Source organism: Erpetoichthys calabaricus, chromosome 2, assembly GCF_900747795.2.
Source record: "Erpetoichthys calabaricus chromosome 2, fErpCal1.3, whole genome shotgun sequence".
Taxonomy (NCBI): domain Eukaryota; kingdom Metazoa; phylum Chordata; class Cladistia; order Polypteriformes; family Polypteridae; genus Erpetoichthys; species Erpetoichthys calabaricus.
This window is the reverse complement of record NC_041395.2, coordinates 87346278-87371668: the sequence shown is the minus strand read 5'-3', so window position 1 is coordinate 87371668 and position 25391 is coordinate 87346278. Positions and strand designations below refer to the sequence as shown.

Here is a 25391-nt window from a genome sequence, read left to right as displayed (position 1 = left end):
ATAGATAGATAGATAGATAGATAGATAGATAGATAGATAGATAGATAGATAGATACTTTATTAATCCCAATGGGAAATAGCAAATAGGAGAATAGCAACAACTAACTTATTACAAGAAAGAGGGATGTAGATAAGAGCATTACAAATTGTTAATGAAGCAGCTCAGAATCTTACACGTTTTAATTGCTTTAGTGTGTTTTCCGTTTTTAAAGCTATTTCTAGCATATTAATGTCCATACAGAAAGATGTAACAGAGGGTCTAACATTCTGAACTTTACACTTATGAGTAGGAAATTTATGAAGCAAGGAAACCACAGTTACTGCATTTTCTAACATTTAGTCTTCAAAATTGTAAACAGAACAAGAACAAGAATTAAACAGTGAGATATTGTTTTGTCATTCAAGACACTATAACAGAAATAAATATTTATGAAATATTTTGGAATAGGAGCAGAAGTAAGAAATGTGAGAGGTGATTTGTCTTCATTTGTACAAAAACTACATTTCGGGGATAAATTAATGTCATACTTATGAATTAATCTGTAAGTTGGCTACTATTTAATCATAATTTTGAAATGGATTTCTTTAACCTTGTTTGATAGAAAAAACTTTTATGGCACAAAACAGGCAATTTTAAAATTTATGTCCAAAGCCATCAGAGTATTGTGGTGTGTGTCTGATGTGGCACAGTGACAGGCTGGGCACCTGCTGTTGCCACATGTCATTAGCTTATCGTTTAAGCTGTTGGTTTAGGAGGAGTACACACACACATACATTTAACCGAATATAATGGAGAAGGCTTGCTCCTTAGAAATAACATTTCTTATTGCTGTAGTTAGAAAAACAATGCCCCTTTATTATATATTTTTTTCTTGACCCTACAGGATGCCCAGTGGTAACCAGCCTTCCATGTGGCTAAACAGATGCCAGTGTACCCAAATTCTGAGACACAATTGGATGTTCTTTTCTTCTGCTTTTAAGATTCCCAATTCGAGATGATGTGCAGTTCATGTTAGATTTGCTATTTCTAGAGGTAAGACTACTGCATAATTCCTGCAAAGCCTCCCCATATTTAATAGTTGATCTGTAATATTTTGCTGCCTTGAATACTGACCTCTACGTCTGCTCACTCTGTCCAGTAAATAACTCGGCTTTTTAATTTTAGACAGGAAAGCCTCAGAGTGTGAATCCTCACAAACACAGAGACGGAGGCACATCAGTCCCAGCAGTCACTAAACAGGGATGTTGTTCCGTTTTGCAAAATAACATTTATTTTCTTAAGTTACTGTACTTTGTTGTTGGATTTTGAAAGAACCAAGAATTAATTTTAACCTAAAATAAAACTAAGGCAGGAGAGAAAAACGAAGATGTTTTCATGTAAGTAATGACACCTGAGCACATCACATTAGAAGTTCAGATATACAGGGATTGTAACTCAATGTCTACTGTATGCATAATGTAAAAGTAAAAAAAATGATGCTATATATAAGGACAATTAAGTTGGGGTTCCTTCAAAATCCAACAAAAGACAACACTAATTAAAAATAATATTGTTAGTTAGACTTTACTCTAAGCAAAACTTTATCTATTGTGATGGTTTTATTTGGTAATAATTGATCTACAGGTGTACCAAGAAAGGAGGCAGAACAAGAAGTAAGGGTACACTTTATTAATGTTTGAACTCCATGAGTGAACATTGTGTATCTACTGTGTTTATGTTTTTAACAGTTACAGTGAAGTAGAAGAGTCTGGTTGTGTTATGGGGCAGCAGTTAAAGATAAAGGATGGAGAGATGTGTGCCATGTTGAAGTATCGGCTGGCTCTCCTGCCCGCTCTTCTAGAATCCTCCATCTCAGTCTCTGGTCTGATTTGCTGTGCCTTTGCCAAGTGATCAGGAGGTATTGGCCTATTTTGTTTTTTTTTTCTTCTGAAAACTGTCTCGGTCTCATTACACTGGCCGCCTGTCTCATATAGAATTGATTTTAAGGTTCTATTAAATAAATAGAAGGCTTTGAGTATTTTAGACCCTGCCTGTATTTTGGAGTGTCTGCTCCCAACATTTCTTTTCTCAAATGTTACTTTGCTTTTTATTCCAAGATCAACCATAAAAACCAACAGCTTTCTGTACTCGTGCAACAAAATCTGGAATGCTTTGCCAATAGAGAAGTGCCAGGCTACAAATGTCAAGCATTTTGAAAAACTTCAGCAAGCCCACTTTTCTAATTTGGCTTTTTCTTAATTACTTGCATTGGTTGTAATAGATTAGAAATGGTACTGTGTACATTTTGTAAGCTCTGCACTGGGCACTAACTTCTGCTGTTTTTCTCTGTTGTTTTTTTCCAGTTTATTGCAGTGGTGCCCCCTTGCGTCTCCACCGTCTGTTACATCAACTCCAACTGCCTGTGACAGAAGAAAAGTTCACAAGACGTCCTGAAATGGAATTGTGATTGGAGTGAGACGGCCACAATCATGTATGCTGGTATGTGCAGAGGGGGCTGTTTGGGCTTTGGCTTGGGACCCCCAGAGGTTTATTATCTCCATTGTCCTTGAAAGCTGCAAGTTTGTCTTTGTCCCCAGCCATTTGACCAGGCAGTGTATTTATTACAAAGGACAAGGACTCCTCCATTTACTTCTTATTTACTTTTATAATATCTTCAGTTTTCTTTGTAACTGTATATTTTTGTGGAGCTTTTTGAGCAACACTTGTAAGCAAAGGTGATATAAAAATATTATCAGTGAACAAATATTAAAGGACAGATAAGGAAAAATGTCAGTTTAAATAAATATTAAAGGACAGATAAGGAAAAATGTCAGTTTAAATAAAACACATTTTTTATGGAATATTGCTGGATAACAACTCTTTGACTCTGAGTAGCATCTTGTTCATTAAGCTAAAATATCATTTTTCCTTTTTTGACAAATTTAATGATTCACTTTTATTGTGTTCAAAACCTTGACTAACATTTTTTTTTAAATACTAAGGTAAAAATCTGTAAATATATTTGTGTTCTCCTTCCCTAATAGTTTTTAACACCTCCCCTAGTTGGCCATTTTCATTGTAGTTGTGTTCTAGTTAAATGCATTTACCATTTATATATCTTTTATGATTACTGAATTTTCAATTCATAATATATATACAGTATATATACATATAAATATGGATGTGTGTATAATTATTTTTTTGAGAAACATTGTTCACAGATCTTTCACTTTATTTTTAAACATACCATTTATTTCTTCAATAAAAAATGTATGAATAAGTGTATTGTATTTCTTTTTTTTAAAGTTATAAAAATGAACTGGCTCTGTATCAGTATGTGTGAATAAAACCATTGACATGAGATGAGTCTGCACACAAACAGCGGTGTGTTATGTTGATTAAACTTGTAAGAAAGAATATCACTGCCCTCTGTCTACATGGTGTTCATCATAAACTGAACTATTTCATGCTGTTTAAATTCTGCTCAGTGGAGAATATTTTATTTTACAGCTGTCAAATTCAGTTTTATTATATTAATAGGTAAGTTGGTTTCTCAGCGGGTTTTACAGAGACACCTTGAAATAACATTAAAAACACATCACTAAGAACAAATGTATTACAAGTATGAACTATAGCAGCAAGCACTTACTGTAAAAAAAAACTAGATCACATGGATTGATTCAAGTGATAACAGCTCACTTCCTTAATTTAAGTCTGTGGATATAAAGTTAAACTTCTCTGTAAGACTAATAGCCATTGGAATAAATGAGGATTTGAACCAGTGGCTTTATATTCCTGATTTCTTCAGCATCTGACCTGATTGCACAACTGACAACGAATTAAAGAATTTTAACAAGTGGACAGTCACAGTTAACACTAAGGGGGACAGTCAGCACAATGCAATGCAACGCAACACAGTGTTAATTCTTTTCTTTTTTTGAAAAAGGACCATATATTTCTATAAAACTGGTTGGATACATTAGGTTTTGTAAACCTGACGTCTTAAGAAAAATGGCAATTGTATTAATAATAATTGATGTCTAAAGATATTTTTAAACAAACATAAGAGGGAAATTGCCACAATAGATCAAAACGGAAAGGAAATTTTATATGATTTATTACGTGAGTGGGAAAATAAAAACACTACATACTTTATATAACATAGATATAGTACCTGCCAAATAATACAAAGAGTGCACAGCATGTGTTTCAGTTGTGCACACCTAAGCTTCCTCTTACGGCGATTGAACATTGGACATCAACGTTACGATGCAAAGGGTGCTTCGTTTATTTTGCAGGATGAATATTTTCATTATGGTCAACTAATGTGAAACTAAAATGAATATACCGTAATGTCAAGTTGTACTGCATGCACAGTTCCGATCGGGCCGTGCCGTAAAGTGGATTTTTTTGTTTTTAACGTTTTTTTCATTTAGCGCATATGCCAAGATATCAAAGGAGTGGCTTCAGGACAACTCTGTGAATGTCCTTGAGTGGCCCAGCCAGAGTCCAGACTTGAATCCGATTGAACATCTCTGGAGAGATCTTAAAATGGCTTTGCACCGATGCTTCCCATCCAACCTGATGGAGCTTGAGAGGTGCTGCAAAGAGGAATGGGCGAAACTGGCCAAGGATAGGTGTGCCAAGCTTGTGGCATCATATTCAAAAAGACTTGAGGCTGTAATTGCTGCCAAAGGTGCATCGACAAAGTATTGAGCAAAGGCTGTGAATACTTACAGTGGTGTGAAAAACTATTTGCCCCCTTCCTGATTTCTTATTCTTTTGCATGTTTGTCACACAAAATGTTTCTGATCATCAAACACATTTAACCATTAGTCAAATATAACACAAGTAAACACAAAATGCAGTTTTTAAATGATGGTTTTTATTATTTAGGGAGAAAAAAAATCCAAACCTACATGGCCCTGTGTGAAAAAGTAATTGCCCCCTTGTTAAAAAATAACCTAACTGTGGTGTATCACACCTGAGTTCAATTTCCGTAGCCACCCCCAGGCCTGATTACTGCCACACCTGTTTCAATCAAGAAATCACTTAAATAGGAGCTGCCTGACACAGAGAAGTAGACCAAAAGCACCTCAAAAGCTAGACATCATGCCAAGATCCAAAGAAATTCAGGAACAAATGAAAACAGAAGTAATTGAGATCTATCAGTCTGGTAAAGGTTGTAAAGCCATTTCTAAAGCTTTGGGACTCCAGCGAACCACAGTGAGAGCCATTATCCACAAATGGCAAAAACATGGAACAGTGGTGAACCTTCCCAGGAGTGGCCGGCCGACCAAAATTACCCCAAGAGCGCAGAGACGACTCATCCGAGAGGTCACAAAAGACCCCAGGACAACGTCTAAAGAACTGCAGGCCTCACTTGCCTCAATTAAGGTCAGTGTTCACGACTCCACTATAAGAAAGAGACTGGGCAAAAACGGCCTGCATGGCAGATTTCCAAGACGCAAACCACTGTTAAGCAAAAAGAACATTAGGGCTCGTCTCAATTTTGCTAAGAAACATCTCAATGATTGCCAAGACTTTTGGGAAAATACCTTGTGGACTGATGAGACAAAAGTTGAACTTTTTGGAAGGCAAATGTCCCGTTACATCTGGCGTAAAAGGAACACAGCATTTCAGAAAAAGAACATCATACCAACAGTAAAATATGGTGGTGGTAGTGTGATGGTCTGGGGTTGTTTTGCTGCTTCAGGACCTGGAAGGCTTGCTGTGATAGATGGAACCATGAATTCTACTGTCTACCAAAAAATCCTGAAGGAGAATGTCCGGCCATCTGTTCGTCAACTCAAGCTGAAGCGATCTTGGGTGCTGCAACAGGACAATGACCCAAAACACACCAGCAAATCCACCTCTGAATGGCTGAAGAAAAACAAAATGAAGACTTTGGAGTGGCCTAGTCAAAGTCCTGACCTGAATCCAATTGAGATGCTATGGCATGACCTTAAAAAGGCGGTTCATGCTAGAAAACCCTCAAATAAAGCTGAATTACAACAATTTTGCAAAGATGAGTGGGCCAAAATTCCTCCAGAGCGCTGTAAAAGACTCATTGCAAGTTATCGCAAACGCTTGATTGCAGTTATTGCTGCTAAGGGTGGCCCAACCAGTTATTAGGTTCAGGGGGCAATTACTTTTTCACACAGGGCCATGTAGGTTTGGATTTTTTTTTCTCCCTAAATAATAAAAACCACCATTTACAAACTGCATTTTGTGTTTACTTGTGTTATATTTGACTAATGGTTAAATGTGTTTGATAATCAGAAACATTTTGTGTGACAAACATGCAAAAGAATAAGAAATCAGGAAGGGGGCAAATAGTTTTTCACACCACTGTATGTACGTGTGATTTCACAGTTTTTTTATTTTTAATAAATTTGCAAAAACCTCAAGTAAACTTTTTTCACGTTGTGATGGGGTGTTGTGTGTAGAATTCTGAGGAAAAAAATGAATTTAATCCATTTTGGAATAAGGCTGTAACATAACAAAATGTGGAAAAAGTTATGCGCTGTGAATACTTTCCGGATGCACTGTAAATCACCAAAGGCACATTATGAACAATAGCTGCTTGATTTATCATTAAATACTACACTAGTTATAACAAAATGTCAGCATCTTGGTATTGCAGCAGCAGGAATATGATCCATTTCATTTCTGTTTCAATCAAAGTGCAGAGTGTAGGGCATTTTTTGTCTTTGAGATCAAGAGTGTGCTGTGCAATGCGATGACACGCTGTAATGGCACCCAACAAATATAGTGTCTAGATGGCCAATGGAAAGACTGTGCAGGATAGTTTGGATGCATGAAACATATCAGGATGTCTGATTCCGCTTCACTCTTGTCACAAATCACACCAGTCCATTTTTCATCATCCATGCACCCAACATAGCCTTCAATAGGGCACTGGTCTAATGTCAGGGACACATCTGATCCATTAGGAGTGTGATTGGGAGAGGGCAGGATCTCAGCTACTGCTTCAGTAGTGAATACTTGGACAGTCAATTGACTGTCTTCACCAGACACCTGGCCATCTTCTTTAGGGATGTAACAGTGGTATTCTCGAGTACCAGGTACTCTTTTGGCTGTGGAGAATCACATTCTCTGCTCAGCAACATGAGAGAGGTCATCGTCATTTGGTATGAAAAAAAGTTTGATATTTTTGATAACTTACTGACTGAAAACTCAGTGATTACCATTATTGATACATGTCACGTTCAGCCTATGTTTAGGATGGAAAATAAACATGAAAGATTTGCTAGAGAAAAGTAAGGTTTGTGTTTTGAGAAAGAAGGAGCAATGTAGAATAAATGAAAGATGTTTAAAAAATCATTTGCACATTCCCACATGCTGTAAGGGTGCTCTGAAAATGAAATCCAAAATGTTTTATTTTTGATTTGAGAGGTCTGTTGTTCAAACCCTGATAGTTACTTTTCTGTTTATTGCCTTTTCAGAAAGCCTACTTATCTGAATAAGGAGGAAAAAAATCAAAGTCTGTGTTGGTTACAACTATGTGTTTCTGAGGCCGACACATACTGTATCTAAGCCAAAAACTCAAATTAAATTTTGGTCAATTTCAAGGGGTTGTTTTGACCATGCAGGGTCATCTGGACCAAATGTTTTAATTTCGTCACATTCTATACCAATTAATGTACCAGTATGAAAAGTCTGAGCCTGTTCAGTGGTTTGGTTCTTGAGCTACGGACTTGTGAAAAAAAATGAGGCTGGATAAAATTGACAAAAACCCAAACCCCCACCCCCACCCCCCCAACCGACTGTATCTTGGAAAGAATTGATCTTACATCAGAAAACTTTTACAGGGTGGTTCGTCGTGTTGTGGGTGCAGCAATGTGCTATCGGCACATGTTCCCATCCTCCCTCTCTCCTGACTAACATGGGTACACCCTGTAATTTGCATGGGCCATTGGTTGATATGACATGGAATGACCCCTTAGAATTGTATATGTTACCAGAAAAGGTTGCTGTTAGGCACAGGTAAGAAAATTGGTAAATGTCATGTCATGCCCCCAAGACACCTCTTAAGTTCTGCAAATGCTCAACTGTTGCCTGACTGTTCACCAAGCTCTCATGGATGGATGGTAACTGACTTGCTGCTTTACTTCAAATCTGCCTGTTGACACCAATAATATCACAATATTGTATTGCTGGGGAGTATGTCCACTTAATAAAGGGTCCTAAAGTCACCAGATGCACTTGAGCAGGCAGCATCTTGAGGTTTTATGTCTTTATTCGTGTATGAGCTTTCTGGATTTTAGGACTTTTGCTTCCACATCTAACAAAACTTAGTTTTTTGCCTATTGTTTGTAACATGCTGGTAGCCTGTCCTTCTTCCAGTTACTTGACAGCCTCTGTGGCTCTTAAATATGCTGGTTCTTTAACAGAACTTTGCAATTCTTTATTGGGTGGTGTGATTCCTTTAGCAATTTAGCATTCCTTTGTGTGAAACTTTATAATATGTGACTCCTTATTTAACTATTGTTTGACAAAGAACCATTTCATTCTAGGAAATGTTCTTTTCATATAAGCTTGGTTCTTTGTGGTTTGAAAAACTTCCTAATATGTAGAAGAAATCTGAAATCTTTCATGTATGGTACACTACCTAATGGGACACTACAGATTAAGTAATTTGGACTGTTTTACTGTACATATGTGGCAAGAGTCTTTTTAAAATTATGTCCAAGTGGTGTTTCACAAATCTGTTACCATCTCTTTATGGTTATTTACTATATGAAACCTGTTAAATATTTAAATAAATAAGGTTCTTTCTGGAACCTTTATGTGGATGGGTCTTTTTGGAACCAAAAATGGTTCCCCTATAAAATGTCTCTGAAGAAGAACCACTCTGGCACCTTTATTTTTAAGAGTACAGATAAACCTGTCAGTCCATTTTACTCTTCTTCTGTCCTTTCATCCTGAATTGCTTGGTGGTGGACTGCGCAACAGCAATGTTAGGAATCACATATTCATATCCACTATTTGCCTTTGGTGAGTACTGCTTTCTGATGCAACACTTGAGCCCTCCATTTTCTCTTATTGTACTTCTTCCTGAAAAAGAGCAAATCTGAAGACTATGTTGTTGATAGTGTGTGTGTGTGTGTGTGTGTGTGTGAAAGTTATCCAGTCAGTTAAGAAGTGACAATAAAATGCTTCGAAAGTTTTAAAAGTTACTTTGTTACACAGTGTTACTTTGAACACAGTCCGGAGCATCATTAAGAAGTCGAAGATGTTTGACATCACTAAGAACTTGCCTCGACCATGTTGACAAAATATGGAACAGACTGATCAGAAAAGCCTCTCGAATCCAGCAGCTGTATGAGATTTTGCCAAGAAGAAAAATACTTTTCGAAAAAAGTCATCATTGAGTCATTTTTAAGGTATGCAAAACAACACTGTGGAGATTCTTATGTAATGTGGAAAAAAAAAAGACTAAACATTTTGGCCTTCATACAAAACATTACATTTGGTGAGAATCAATTGCAACATGTTGCCAAAAGAGCTCTATCCCCAGTGTAAAGCTTGTTGTTTTGGTAGAGGAGTGTTTTCTTTCAACTAGGACATGTGAAGGTAGAAGGAAAACTAGACTGAGAAAAATATGTGTATGTAGGTTTTTGAAGACATCCTACTGGTCTCTGCGGACACACACACACACACACACACACACATACACAACTAAATATGAGAAAGAAAGTCTACATTTCATTATAATGATAACACTAGGCAAGCAGCCAGAGTAACTGTGGAATGTTGGAAAAATAAAGTAAATCTCTTAGAGTGCCATTTAAATGAAAATCTCTAGAACGGTTAAAAAAGTGCTGCCCATTAGTGTCCACCTTGAAATCGGACTGTGGTTAAACACCCTTGAAAGGAAGAATGGTCAGACATTTCAGGCTCTAGTTGTGATTTGTCGTATAACTCGGTATAGAAATGCTTCAGTACTATATCACTAGTGTGTATACTTACCTAATGGTTTTTAACCTTATACAAAATTTTCTGAAAATATGAGCATTTGGTTTTTACATGGTAGTATGTAGACTGTTCAAAAAATTAAAGGAACACTTTGAAAACACATCAGATCTCAATGGGAAAAATATAATCTTGCTGGATATCTATACTGATATGGACTGGGGAATGTGTTAGGAATGAAAGGATGCCACATCATTTGAGGGAAATGAAAATTATCAACCTACAGTGGGCTGAATTCAAAGACATCCCGAAAATCAAAGTGAAAAAATGATCCGCCAGGATAGTCCATTTTTCCGAAATTTCATTGCAGCAACTTAAAATCGTACTCAGTAGTTTGTATGGCCCCCACATGCTCCTAATGAGACAACAGATGGTGTCCTGGGGGTCTCCTCCTAGATCTGGATCAGGGCATCACTGAGATCCTGGACAGTCTGAGGTGCAACCTGGCGGCATTGGATGTGTGGGTGGGGTGGTGGGACTAGCAAGTCAATTGGCATATCACAGGATCCTTCTCCTTGCTTGAGACTTGGGGACATTATCATTTAACAGCTCCACCACTGCTGATGTCCCATTTAAATTTTTCCTTCTTAGAGTGAGCTACAATTCACCTCTGTGGCAAGCAACAGTAAAAGTTTATACTCTGTGGTAAAAATGTAAGCAACTTGTTATGCTTCTGTTACATTCACAGCTGACACAACTATAGTATGCCTCCAGAAGTTAAACATTTAATTTTTTTTTCTGCTTAAAAGTTTATAAACTATAACATTAATTGGAAAAAGTGTTCAGCATCTTAGAGTAAAAGCTCGGTTAATGTCTCTCTATTATAATAAAAAAATCCTGCGACAAGACGAGACTTTTTGGAAGATGTTTTCAAGTCACGCTCTCCTCTCAACCACAGAAAACCACGCACATGGTACTTTCACCTCTCATTCGTGTGAATGCTTTTGATAGACACATTTTCTGCTCTCTCAGCTCTTATAAATCCTAACGTTTTCCTCACTTTAAGTTCCCAATTAAAGAAGACATATTATGTCCATATCTTATTGAAGGATATCATCACAAAGGTTTATCAACAGAAAAAATGTGTACATGGGCAATCCTAGCACCGAGACACGAGGAAGTCAAATGAATTTTCTCCAAAAATGATGAACGGTTACACTGCAAACTGGTTAAATGCGTATCAATAGACTATGCTGAAACAGTTGTTGGTGATTGCGTGGAAGATGAAAACATCAACTTACAATATACCAAAGAATATCTACAACCGTTAACACCGTCCGGACTTTCTCCACATTACTGTAGAAAGAAGGATGTATCCATGAAAGGTAATGTAGCACATCTTCCGAGGATAACATTACACAACAAAGGAGATCTTGACATGCCATTCGTATTAAAATGTTAACAGTTTCCCATTAGAATAGCTTTTGCAAAAACAATTTACAAATCTCACAGCCAAATATTTGAAAAAGTCATTTTATTTAATAGAGAGAAAGAAACGAAATTCAGTCACGGGCAGTTATACATGGCGTTGTCACGATGAAAGTCCAAACACAGAATCACAATTCAATGCGATATATTGATGAAATTTTAATTTAAAAAATTGTTTTTACTTAAGCTTTACAGTAAAAGTGTAAGTTTAAAATGTTTTTACGTGGTAATTTCAAAGCCAAACAGAACGAAATCGTATAACGCAACGAATACCTCTAACGCAACATGAAACATAATTTTCTTTCAATTTATTATGTTTTACTATGGTTAATTACTCACAGTAATGTAAAATAGTAAATTGTACATCCGCATCCCCATACATAAGCGGCAGAACTGCAAAGAGGCTAGCGCGTAGTGCAGGCATGGGGGTTGGCGAGCAAAGCGAGCAGGGGGCAAAGCCCCTTAGTATTTTTATATATTGTCAGACAGGCAAGCTTAGCGCATGCTTTGTGGGTATGGGATTGGTTAAAAATATGAGAAGGAGTTTGAATGTAACACCCGCTTTAACCTGATTTCCGTTTGCTATAGTGTGGAGGAGGACCTATCCAAGGTCCTCTCACACCACTTCAGCTCATCGTCCCACCAATTTCACCTCTGCCTCCATAAAAACCACCTGGCCTGAGACGAAGTCATCATTTGTGACCTGGAGCTTGTGAGAGACAAACATCTGCAAAGAGCTGCCATATTTTGTGTCAATACAATGTTACTAACCCAACGCTATTTTTTACCAAAGTTTTCCTTTTTTTTCCTGTACATTTAATGGGGCCACCTCAGTGCCATAACTTTTTTAATTTGCTTCAGAATCATATTTACAATATATACATTTTGATATTCATATACAGTATGACTCATATGTCTATTTAAAACACTTGTTGCCAATAGGGAACATCTCGGGACCCCAGACTCTCAACACAACTACACAAACAGCAGTCACAGGTTTAAGTAACTCTTTATTTTATGTTTGTACCACCACTAGACAACTCACAAGTCGTTCCTTCCTCTTTCTCCCAAATCTCCTCCAGTAAGGGTTGTCCTGCACTTGTCAACCCCCCAAATGAGATGAGAAGACCCCATTTATGCTGGACCTGGATGCACTTGTGGTGCCACAACATTGCACGAAGGAAGTACTTCTTGGTCAGGCAGAAGCTCTCCCTGGCGGCATTTACAGAACCCAACAGAGTTGCCCAACCGGACTACAGTGCCCAGTATGCTCTAAAGGAGTGTGCATTGTTGAACAGCTCCAGGGACACGACTATCTAATGAGTCAGGGAAGGATACAGTCCTGGAAGGCTGTATCCTCTTGTCCATCCATTTTATAGTCCTGTGCAGGAAAGGGAACACTGTCATATTAATCCAGTGTCGCCTCCCATTACATACTGCAGTATAGCCTGTAAGGGAAAAGACTTTAGTTGAGCCTCCCTTTTTGGCCACTTGGTTTGTTTTATGTTTGTGTCTTTTTGTTCTATTTTTTGTCTATGTTTGACTTCCTTCCTGTTTTTTAATTACACTTTGGATCACTGATTTGAATAATAAATCAATAAATTCTCATCATTTTTCTTCCCCTGCCTATTCACACTCACATTTCCTGCTGAACTTGGCTCCTCTTTGTTATGTCAGAAGTCAAAGCGAAGGTATTGCCATGGGTGTGCACCTGTATCTGAAGGCATGGTTGGCCAGCATGTTGCTGACACATATTTGCAGTAATGACGAATGTGGTGATCAGAGAGATAAGTGAAAAAAAAAAAAACTATGCAGACTTTTGCACTTTGATGAACCCATTTTAATGTGAAGTAACCACTGAATGGAAAGTCTGTACAGAAGCAAAAGGTCTGCGGTGAATGCAGGACAGACTGAGGCAGTGTCTGGAAGAGAAGGTATGGTTGATATCGGTAACATGACCTGTGTGGTACGTGGTTTGCATTCTGTGTGTGAGTAACTGGAAGGGAAACTGTAAAAGGGGGTAGTGGGTAGAATGCAAGTGTCAAAAACACAAAAGTGTCTGAGAGCTGCACTGGGCAAGCATAAGCTTGGATAATAGAGATGGGGTTAGTTTGGAAGAAGTAAGAAAATTCTGCATTTTAGGTAACATTATGAATGTGGATGCAGGTGCAGAATCTGTGGTAAAACCAAGGCCGAGGTGTACATGGAGGAACTGCCTGGAGCTCGCCTCTACAAAGTAGTCAAATTGCTTTTGTTCAGCTTTGAAAAATTAGTTTCACTTGTTGCCATTGGTTCTTTTAGCAAATTGTAATTTTGTGCCAGATTAATAAATAAAGATATTAACATTCATATATCTGTATATTTGGTTCATAACATTAATTTATCAGTTACAGTTATTTGAGAGTATAAGCTTGTATAGTAAAAATAATGCAGAAAATAGAAGCCTATCTTGGCAGCACGGCACTAACCCTTCTTGGATAATGGACCCATTCCTCACAGGGCACACACAAACAGACATACTAACACTGGGGCCACTTTATAGACACAGGGGAAATCTGCAAATTCCACACGCTAAATACAATACAGGGTTCAAGCATTGGGTAAAATAACCATGAAGCTGCAAAGCTAACCTCTGCACCACCATGTTTTCCTTCAGTAAAAACAACCTGTGGCAACAGTAACTTATAAAAGGCCTGTTGAAAAAAAAAAGTATTGCAAAGCCTTAAACTCAAGAGGTCCTTTCTGTGAAGTTTTATTGTAGTTCAGTATTCTAAGGTGAATTTGTTTCTCTGCTGGATTCACTGCTGAGATAAGCTGCCAAAATTAGATTCAGGCGAGGAGGACAAATTATTTCAAGATGAAATGCATTATTTATATTGAAAGCAGATCAGTACTGAACACATGGCAAGGTGGGGCCATTTTTTAAACAAGTAATGGAAACACAAAGGAAAAAAAAATATAGATCACAAAAAAAAAAAAACACAATACAGTACCTCTTAACTCCCCATGAGTGTGCGGAAGCTAGATAAGGTATTGACATATCTGATAAGTTTGCTCTGCACCACTTGGAAGCCCACTACATTTTGATTCATTAAAAATAGGAATAGATGCTCTTGATAACAACGTGCATGAACATTCGAGTGATTGGATTTATGGGAGCTGAGGCTATCTGGGACACATGTGGTCAAAATGAGGCATCAAGTGACTTCCTTAAGCTATCTAATAACAACAGTAATGAAACCTATTTTTTCACATAATAATTGTCATGCAGCATCCGAAATGCACTTCAAGTTTTAATGAAGGTTTGCATTGATCAGATGCAGTCACCCCTGGCTGGTAGACTTCATTCATAGTTCGAGCACTGAGTAGAACTGAGCACAGGGTAGAAACAATTCTTCTGGTACTTGTTTGTTTTGAGTGCAGCACAGTTCCAGTTTGTCATTTGTTCCCTTTGGTGAAGTCTAAGATAACAGGCCTTTATGCTTAGTATATAAATATGGTACCAAATAGGATATTGGCAGGCATTTTCTGACACTTTCAGCTGTCCATGTTGTTTAACTTTGGCTTAATAAACATCACTCATGCAGTCATTGTGAAGATGAGTCCACCATACTGGGTCAGATGATGCACAGACTAATGTTGTTCAAACTCCTTTTAATAACAAGTCCGTTTCTGTGACATCTTGAAATGTAAGGAAATTCAGACATACTTGACTGAACTAAGGAAATACTGACTGTGCACCCCAAGCATCTCTTTAGACGGCCAGAACTTTGTTGTGAACGCTGTAGGTCAGCAGTTTGTGCTTTTTTCAAAATTTGACTTCTGACCCTCCAAACTTAGTCAGGTTTTGGATTTCTTTTTCAACACAACCTTCACTGGGGCTTCAGGCAGAGATTTAATAAACTGCCATGCTTCCAAGCGCATGAGTCCCTGCATGCTCTGGCCATGAATCTCTAGGATTTCATCTCCAGGTTGGACCAAGTCTACAGGACCACCTGCAAAAGTGAAACAATACAAAAAGAGAGATTCAGTGATTAAATGTGCTCGGTGACCAGAGTGTGTTGTTCTTGCACAGAGACATTCATATACAAATGCTTTATGCATATACAGCATGGAGAAATATTTTGTGCAAAACAGAATAAATAAATAAATACACAAATAAATAAAAGTATGTGAGTATAAAATAATTAAATGTGTCATAAAATACATATTTTGTGGCTTGTTTGTTTATGCTTTTAATTATGCATTTATTTATTTCTGTGAAATAAGCCTGAAATAAGTCCTGAAGTGAAAACTGTCACTTTCACTGGTCAAAGTTGAGCTGGCAGGTTTAAGCAAGTACTGATTTTTGATTAGTGAAATATTTCAGTTTATCCCTGCCACACTCTTATTATGTCAAGTCTGATAGGATTTTTATTTCAATCCTTATTGTACATAAGAAAAAGTAATACAGTGTGCTGTTTTGGCTACACTGAAAATGATTCAGTAATTTTAATATGTAAATCAGTGCCCTAAGTTGGAATGGCACTTCATCAATGGACTGGTTTTTGCCTTGCACCCGTTGCTAGCTAACCTGACTCCCATGTTACTCTGTCCAGCAAAAAGCAAATTAGAAGATGGACAGATGAATGCAACAACAAACTGCTAATTGTCAATACTTACTTTGGTTGTAATAGTATTGTTTTATCCCAATGAAAGCAGTAAATCTTTCCAACAAAGTATTTCTGAGGCTTGTCTGCAAGAAATACTCAATAAGTTTCTTGTGACAATTAACAGATTACCTGTACCTAGGTAACCTACCAGTGTGCCACATTTAGATGGTCCAATGTTTTTTTAAAAACAAAAATATGATCTGTAGAATCAGTACTTTAAATCTTAATATGGAGCCGCACTCTCAATCTGTTGTGTGTTGTTGTTTTTGCTTCTTTCATAAAATGTGTACCTATTCCCAAACTGTACCTGTTTTTGGACTAATTAGCCTGCACACAGTATTATGACCAGAGGGGGGTTTCCTAGGATTGATGTATCTTGGAGAGTTAAGAAAAATAAACTAAAGAAGGATGCAAGTAAAGTTCCTGTCACTTTTGCTACCATTTCATTATTTGTAAATTTCAAAACACAGAAGTACTAGGGTGTTGTACCGTGTTAGCCATTATGAATGTAGAGAAAAGCCAAGCAAAATGACACCTTTTATTGGCTAACTAAAAAGATTACAATATGCAAGCTTTCGAAGCAACTCAGGCCCCTTGAAGAAGGGGCCTGAGTTGCCTCGAAAACACAGTAGCAAATGCTTCTTGAATCATCCCCTGCATCAGAATGGGAAAATGGGAAGCTTTTTTGTTTTCAAATGTTTGTTAAACAAATACAAAAATACAAATTAGCACAAACCAAACACAACAATGAAAACATCAATACATATAAAATACCTACCCCATGGCATTCACACAGGAGACAAGTTGTACTTGGGACTGGTAATTAGAAATACTGGGTATGGTTGCACCATTAATTCTAGCAGGAAATAGTTCAAGAAGGATAAGGCTGTAGAGAGAGCCAGGAGATTGGCAACATGAAACTACGACCAGCTTTGTAGCAAATGTGCCCAAAGTGAACAGTCTCTGCTAGAAATAGAAAAGACAAAGAGTAGAAAGATCCAAGAGAAGGAAAACTTGAGCAGTAAAAGGGGGTGTTACAGGAAGGAACAGACAAAAGAAACTGTGACACAGCTCACCAAAAGCATGAGACCTTAGGACATTCCCTGTAAATATGTAAGAAAGTTCTTGCAGGTAAAAAAGATCAAAGAAAACAAGGTCATCATTAGAAAGGCCCATAGCAAAATATTTATGAGTTGTGAAGTACAGGTGATGCCTAAATTTCACTACAGTACATTGATGATTAGGATTTTCAGAAGCAACAGTGGTGTTCTAAAAAACTGGGCCCCAATTATGAGGAATAAGCAATGATAGATCACATTCCCAGACTGATTGAAAGGTCAAGGGCTTGGAGGCAGCCTTGCACAAAAAGGCGAAAGTATTAGAGGCAGGTTTAATTTTACAGGACAGAGAATGAGAAAAGATTAAAAGAGGGTGAAAGTAGTGCTGAGAAAATAGACAAATACTACAAGACCTGTTAACAATCTGAAGTTGGAGGTGAAGCAAAAAAGTGGAGTAGAAAATGTGGACCTCAGCAATTAAAACATTCTGAGCCAACAAAAATATCGCTGAGGGTAATGATGCCACACTGTTCCAGCCTGGGAATGAGACAGGGTTACCTCATTTATGAAGACTGGGGTTATGAAAAATGAAGGAGTGAGAATTCAGACTTGTGCAGGAACCTACATGTTTATCTAATTTGCACAAATCCATGAGTCCATAAAAGATTAATAAACCTTATTTAAAGGATTGTTGTTTTAAACTCACAGAAGTAAAGGGAGGACGTTAAAGAGTTAGTTGGAAAGCCAGGTTAGATTCAATTAAAAAAACAGAATGGGGGGCTATCAACACCAAACAGATGTCAAGGCAAACAGCCAGTGGTAGAACTATAAATTAGGAAGGGCAACTCCTTCTACAGACCTGTCACACATTAGCATAAAGTGTTTTTCCATTCCATATAAATCAAGGTAGGAAAGATCTAACTTTTTGCCAACATTTCATGGGGGAAAGGAAACCAAACCAAGAGGCAATAGTCATTTTAAAAACAGCCAGTCTAGAACAGATGGATAGGGGCATGTGAGACCAGGAGGACAAGGAGTCTTTAGCACTCTTCAAAATGCACTGGTAATCAATTGTACTGATGTTATGTAAAGTGGAAGAGATGTCGATCTTAGATACTTCATGGAGTCTGCAAATGGGAGAGTAAGTGAGGAGAAAGATTCAATGTCAGAAGACTTAAGAAGGACAAGAGAGGACTGGGTCCATATATGTTTAGAACCAGACAGGGCTTCAAAGAACTAAAAAACTGAGGATACCAAGATCAGAAAGGTTGTTTATAAGAAACAGCAAGATGTCATCAGCATACACAGAGATTTTGTAGTGCATACCACGTACAATGATGCTATGACTAGCAACCATCAGAAGAAAGTGGACAGCCCTGCATGGCATCTTTAGAAAGCTGAAAGGGTTATGATATCACTGAATTAGTAAGAATGACTGCAGACGAAGACTGATGGAATGTTTTGATCATATTAATGTAGTATGTGCCGAAAACCTGATCTGATTCAAAACTTGCAAGAGAAACCTCCATATGATCGAGTGCCTTTTCAACATCTACAGAGGGCAGAGCTGGAGCCCAAGGAGGATTAGGAACAGTATCAATAATGTGCAATATACAGCTTATATTTTTTACTCCTTGATGAGAACAAACGAAGCCTCTCTGATCTATGTGAATTAATTTGGAGATTACTAATTGAAGGAGATGCATCAGGAGCCAACAAATTTGTGTCAAAATTCATCAGAGAAATTGGGCAATAGCTTGAATAATCAGTGGGGTCTTTGCCTTGTTTTAACAACAAAGTAAACATTGCTATGTTATTGGAATTGACCGGTAGAGGTGAGGACATAGAAGCTTTAAGCATTTGATAAAGCAGTGTGTTTACATAATGCTGAGAAGAGTTCTTGTGGAAATACATCAGGGCCAGGAGGCTTCCCATAATGCAAAAGATCAAAAACCTCCTTAAGTTCAGTCATAGTAATAGGGACAATTGCGGTCTGGAGAGGGGTAGTTTAGTTAAAAAGGAATCAATTTCATCACAGAACACAAAATGGTTGTGACATTATGAAAGTAACAATAATTTTTATCAAGTGTTTGAAAATGAACAGAAAAATATGGTACAAAGTTTAATCCAGCACTTTCAAACCTAAATCACAACAGCCTTTTCTGTGTGTTTTAAGCTCAAGTTTTCACGCAAAGCAAAGCTAATAAAGTTTATGCTTCAATATAAATGGATGTTGAAAAAATTTCACCTTACTTGTGTTGCATAACTTTTAATCCAATTGAAGACCGGACTCTTGGCCAATGAATTGGGGAAGTGGCAGTCTTCTATTTAAAAGTGCAACCCTGTGTGAAAGGGTCCTGGATTGTGTGCTACTTTTAATGGAGGAATCGATTTAACAAAAATTTAGAGAAAAGTGCATGTGTTTTACATGTTTTGGGTATTCAGCTGGATGATTTTACGTGGATTATATGACACTGAGATTTTCCTGTGGATATTTTGATATTTTTTTTTAGTGTTGGCCACTGTCTACTTACATTGAAGCATAAACTTTGTTAACTTTGTTTTGCAGCAAAACATTAAATTACATTTTTTTTCAGCCACTACTAGAAAGTACTCAGGATAAGTAACACAAAATGTTATTTTTGGATGAACTATTCCTTTAAGTGAACACCTGGATCAAACTCTAAAGTTCCTGCGGCCCTTGATACTTCTACAGTACTATATGCTTTATTTTTATAGGAAGATTAAAGGCAGATTTTTGTCCTAAGTTTTTGTGTGTTTTAGTTAATTTGCTTGTCTCTTCCACCCAAATCTGCTTTCTCTACATTAGGGCTTTGGAGAGCCAGTAGCACCTGATGCAAATGAAACGACCAATTATGGATTTGACATCAAATCACCGCAGGGAAGACTTGTACACACACCCACGCTAGTGACATCTTGAGTCACCAGTTAACTTAATGAAAATCTCTTTGGGATGCTGAAGTATACCAGAGTTATCATAGAAAACCAATGTGGAAACAGTGTGTACCTTAAAACATCATACATATATGGGGAGAAAATCATAATATTATCAGTAATATATGTTTTGGCAATAATCAATGAGCATTATATAGAGACTGTATTCCAAATGCCCATTTATGATTTCAGTTTTATATGAAAGGCTAATGTAATTACTGGTAATTATTTACCAAACAATAAAAACACCTTTGCTGTATGCCCCATTTTACACTTTTCTTGGATTAAAATTTCATTTTTCTAGAATATACTGCATAAAGAATAAAAGTAGAGTGTTGTCTTTTTTAATTTTTTTGTTTTCAAAGAACCCTTTACAATGTACATTTATTTTAAGGCCAGCAAGGAGATCCAGTGTCCTGGTTTTTAATCCCATTTCTTGATGTTGCTCATGTGGAGTTTGCACATTTACAGTAAGTGAATTTTCCCTCAGGTACTCCAGTTTTCCTCCCACATTTCCTAACAGGCTGATTGGCAAGTCTAAATTGGCGACATTGTAAGCAAAGGTGAATGCATAGGCATGAAATGGCGTCTTGTGCAGTGCTGTTTCCTGCATTGCACTGAAGCTTCCAAGTTAAGCTAAATCTTCCCGTGACCCTGAATTGAACTAAACCGGCTTGAGAATGTTATGTTGCATTCACTTTATATACTACTAGCCAACCCGCGGCATAGCATACGCCGCATAATTATGTATTGATGGGTGGACACTTCCTGAAAGACACAGTTGTCCAAATGGGGTTGGTTTTGAGGATACGACTGAAGGTGAATGAAAAGATGGAACTCTGGAGAGGGCAACATACAATACAGCGTTTTACACGCTGCATACATCGAAGCATAGACACTGCTAAGACCATGGGATACCCCTCGCAAACGGTTTTACACGCCGCATACAGCGATAAACATCCGTGACAAACTGTTTTACACGCTGCATACAGTGATTCACATCCGCAACATGCTTCTTCTTATGGGTTTGAGGATACAACTGTAAGGGAACTCTGGAGAGAGCAACATACAATTGTCCGTGACTGAAAACTGGAGAACCGCCACCGCGCCCCCACCTCCCAGAGCGAGGGACGGGGCTGGACGGCAGTCGTGCGCGGAGAGCGGAACGGGGTGTGAGGGGAAGGACGCCCAGTGAGGACGATGTATTGATGGGTGAACAGTCATCTCTTAGTCAACGTTCAGTACGCACTGCCTGCTCATGTGCCCGCCCCCAACTCCTTACCTGAATTGGTTTCATCTGTGTACAGTCCACATGCACTTGTGAATCATGTTGACTATTCATTTTCCAAACACCGCCCCAGTCGGTTTCGCATCTGCTACAGTCCACATGCACCTCTGAGCCACATTGAATTTTTATTGTTCTGTTTGTCCGGGCCGGGTGAGGTTTCCCGTGTTGAGTCTAATTAAGCCAAAGGCTCCACACCTGGTGGTGCCCTTCCGTCAATTCCTTTAAGTTTCAGCTTTGCAACCATACTCCCCCTGGAACCCAAAGACTTTGGTTGCCCGGCGGATCATGGGAATAACGCTGCCGGATTGCCAGTCGGCATCGTTTATGGTCGGAACTACGACGGAATGTGTTCGTCTTCGAACCTCCGACTTTCGTTCTTGATTAATGAAAACATTCTTGGCAAATGCTTTCGCTCTCGCGCGAATTGTTGGTGGGCGGAGCTCTGACGTGTGTGTGCCATGGTCGGCTGCTTAGTAAATTGTTGCCGTGCGTGGCTCTGTCGTGCGTATCACACGGTCTGTCTTGCGTGCTGCTTCTTGCATGCCCTGGTCGACAAACAAACTGTTTTACACGCTGCATACAGCAATTCACATCTGCGATAAACATACCGGCTGCCCGGCGGGTCATGGGAATAGCGCTGCTGGATCGCCAGTCGGCATCGTTTATGGTCAGAATTACGATGGTATGTGATCGTCTTCGAAACTCCGACTTTCGTTCTTGATTAATGAAAACATTCTTGGCAAATGCTTTCGCCCTCGCGCGAATTGTTGGTGGATGGGGCTCTGTCGTGCGTGTGCCATGGAGACGAAAGCGACTTTCGTGGTGTTTGTTGCCTGGAGAGCGAGGGTGGATGCGGGCCGGGGAATAAGGAGTACTGTGTAGACAAACGTTTTCTGTGTTCCTGCAGGACCATCTAAGAAGAAGCATGTTTGTCGCGGATGCGAATCGCTGTATGTAGCGTGTAAAACAGTTTGCGATGGTGGATGCGGTCGTGCATTGTAACCGAAAAGTCAATGTGGCTCAGAGGTGCATGTGGACTGTAGCAGAGGCGAACGCGAATGACGCCGTGTTTTGTGAGTTGCTGCATCCGAGTTGGTGGGCGTGGCTCTGCGAGTTGTCGTAGTATCCAATGGTCTTAGAGTTGGTGGGCGTAGCTCTGTCCTGCATGCTCCATGGGTGTCTTGCTCGCTGGCAGCTTAGTGAATTATATATATAGATGTGAACTCATCCACCTGACCATTTGATTTCATATATTGTTAAGGATAAATTTCAGACAAACAGATGTTTTTTTCTTCACACTGAGAACCACAGACATGTGGACAGTAAACAGCAAGACTTTAAGAAACTTTATATCCCACCCCAATGTTATTTTGGACAAATTAGGCGAATAGGATTGGCAAGCTTTGTTGGTTTAAAAGAACTGCTCTTAAGAAAATTGTTTTCATGTTCTAATATTAAATCGAATGTATTCTTACCAAGCTTCGAGTGTTTCAGTTTTTATTTATTTTTGTTTGTTCACAGTATTTATTTTTAAATACCAATGAATACCAAAAATCTGCACACAATAAATGATTGGGGATTTTCAGTCTGTAGTAGCCTGCATCAAAGGAATATTTGCACATTATATTGGAATGCTGATATGGCTCTTCACATAATCAGGAAAAAACAAGAGACATTTTATTATACAAATCAATGTTAGAAAATGACAAGGGCATCAAGCATTTACTAAAACTTAAGATGATTCTCTTCCTTTTATTTTTTCCTTCAGATAAGAAACATAGAACCAAGGAGTTTTGTCTTACCCAAGAAAACCTTCTTGACTGTGAGAGGTCGATCACCCTGGCTCGACTGCTTGCCCCCTTCCAGACTGAAGCCCAGCCCAGATGACCTCTTGGCGATTTCCACAGTGACCAGCTCTTCTGATGGCTCTTCTACGCAGAAGGAAGGAAAGAGATAAAAAGAGAAGGTTCAGTAAACCAAAAGATATGTTTTCAATAATAGCCACCTTAATGGGGATAAATTGGGGAAAAAAGGACAGTGTGATAAATGTTAGGAAACATTTCTTCACACAGAGGACAGTCCTGACATGGAACAAGGCTCCAGTAATGTAGTTAATGTAGCTGAAAGTAGCACTTGAGAGTATTTTATGTCTTATAGCCTGATCTCATCAAAACTGTGTTTGTGTAAAGAGAATTTCAGGCCTCAAATCATAGAATATTGGGAAAATTAGATGAATGCTATTGAGGAATAATTTACTGCACAGTTGTAAAAAATCCAATTCAAGATCCTGGGGGTTGTAGCCTATCCTGGCAGTGCTGTGTGTAACGAAGGAACCAGCCCTGAACATGACCATTGTGAGATCCACTCAATCACACCCACACAAAACTTACTTGGAATTGTCATCTAACCTTACATACACATATCTGTGATAATTCAAGGGAAAAAATGCAAACATTAAAACAATTTTGACAAGAATGGATCATTTATTCCAACAAACAAATCATTCCTATTTACTTTATTTTCCTGAAATAACAATGTGAAGAATATGCGCAAATTTCACCACAAATAATCAGAAGGTGCCAGATTTAAATCATAGCGTCAATCACTGTGCTGCTCAATAAGTCTAAATAATGTCCTCTTATCCTCAACTGCCATTTGATGCACATAACCTGATGAAATAAACACAGTGGCCACACTAATCTTATAAGGATGTTGTGAAAACATTGCAAATCAATTTGCTACCTGAAAAGCAACAAGAGATCAGAAATAAGTGAAGCAGCAAGTTATGTGAGATAGCACAAGGATAATCGTGGTGGCAACAGCTACAGTAAATATAAAGGTGAATACCAGTAAGCCAAATATTTGTTTGGCATACATGAGACAGGAATGTGACACATGCAAATCTCTTCTCATAAGTCAGTGACTCTGAAAGGGATGTATTTGTGGGTTCTTGTTTAGCAGGTACTGTGACAACAACAACTGGGCAAATCTCCAGAGTGCCTAAAGAAACTGTTTTGAAAAAGAAGAAAGAATAACCGCTATCATCTAATAGCAGACAGTGGAACTCCAAAACTGTACTACAAACGCTTGTTTGTGAAACACAAACACAAAAGTGAACAGGCATAGAGCTGACAATAAGACCTGTTTTTTGGTACATGCAAAACAAGCCAAGAAACAACATTACCCATCCATGTTCATGCTGCCTCAGTAACACTGGAAATTCAATGTCCCACAGTTTTCAATTTGGACAGTCATAGGACTGGAGACGATTGTTGCTATAAAAACGCCATTCCTAATGTGATAATGCAGTGTGCAAAGAGCAGAGAAGACCTTCTTCATCACAGAAAAACAAACAGATGAGAAGCTTAAACAGTGGCTCTGACTATAAGGTTTCTGTTAATTCCACTGGGAAGATGTGTTTGTGCTTAACCACTTCTTTCAAAAGCTGAGTTGATGGTACTCAGTGCACCACCATTTCAAGAGATTACCCATATGCCACAGTTTCATCTTGCATGGTGCAGTATTTTCTAAGACAATAGTGCTTCACAATTATCCATCCTTCCTTGCCCTCACAATTATCAGAACTTATAGCCCTTCGATATTGCAGAAGTGGCATTATAAGAAATGCCATAATGAGTAGGAGTCATTCCTAGATGCTAGAGTCTACAATACATTACCTTTTAAGATATGCTGGATGAATACCTCCATCCAACCTAATGGCAATTTATTGATATTTGGCTATTTCCTTCCAATATTTAACTTCACATTTAACTTTGCAACTATGAATTTAACACTGTTACTGCCTGTTATCTTTGTATGTTTGCTACTACCTCTGTACCTTATTGCTTTCTGATTTATCATTCTCTTTGTTTTTATTCTATTAATGTTGTTTAATTTCAATGAAAGGTGACCTTGAGTGTTAAGAAAGGCGCCTATTAAATAAAATGTATTATTATTATTATTATTTGTGACTAATACATAATATTTTAGCAAATTAATAGCTGTCAAAAAACCATAGAAGGTATGTTGTT

The 25391-nt window shown here is 38.2% G+C and overlaps 1 protein-coding gene and 2 long non-coding RNA genes across 5 annotated transcripts in view; 2 read left to right on the top strand and 1 right to left on the bottom strand.

Annotated features, from left to right (window-relative positions):
• Positions 1-843: 843 nt before the first annotated feature.
• On the top strand, positions 844-2774 carry LOC114646062 (uncharacterized). The gene is made up of 3 exons (XR_003715256.2): positions 844-1033; positions 1729-1898; positions 2344-2774. It is a non-coding gene; the product is annotated as an uncharacterized LOC114646062 (long non-coding RNA).
• Positions 2775-13231: 10457 nt separating this feature from the next.
• Positions 13232-25321, top strand: LOC114646061 (uncharacterized). The gene is made up of 3 exons (XR_003715255.2): positions 13232-13341; positions 20467-20542; positions 23129-25321. It is a non-coding gene; the product is annotated as an uncharacterized LOC114646061 (long non-coding RNA).
• si:dkey-92i15.4 (uncharacterized) overlaps positions 13332-25391 on the bottom strand; it is a 51692-nt gene continuing 39632 nt past the window's right edge. For 2 of the 3 annotated variants that reach the window (XM_028794043.2, XM_028794044.2), the window contains exons 6-7: positions 23163-23291; positions 13332-15402 (exon numbers count right to left, since the gene is read on the bottom strand). In XM_028794043.2, the coding sequence (XP_028649876.1) occupies positions 15248-15402; positions 23163-23291 (284 nt within the window). In that variant the 3' untranslated portion in view covers positions 13332-15247. The remainder of the gene's footprint in view (positions 15403-23162; positions 23292-25391) is intronic. The other variant, XM_051923271.1, reaches the window with a different exon arrangement.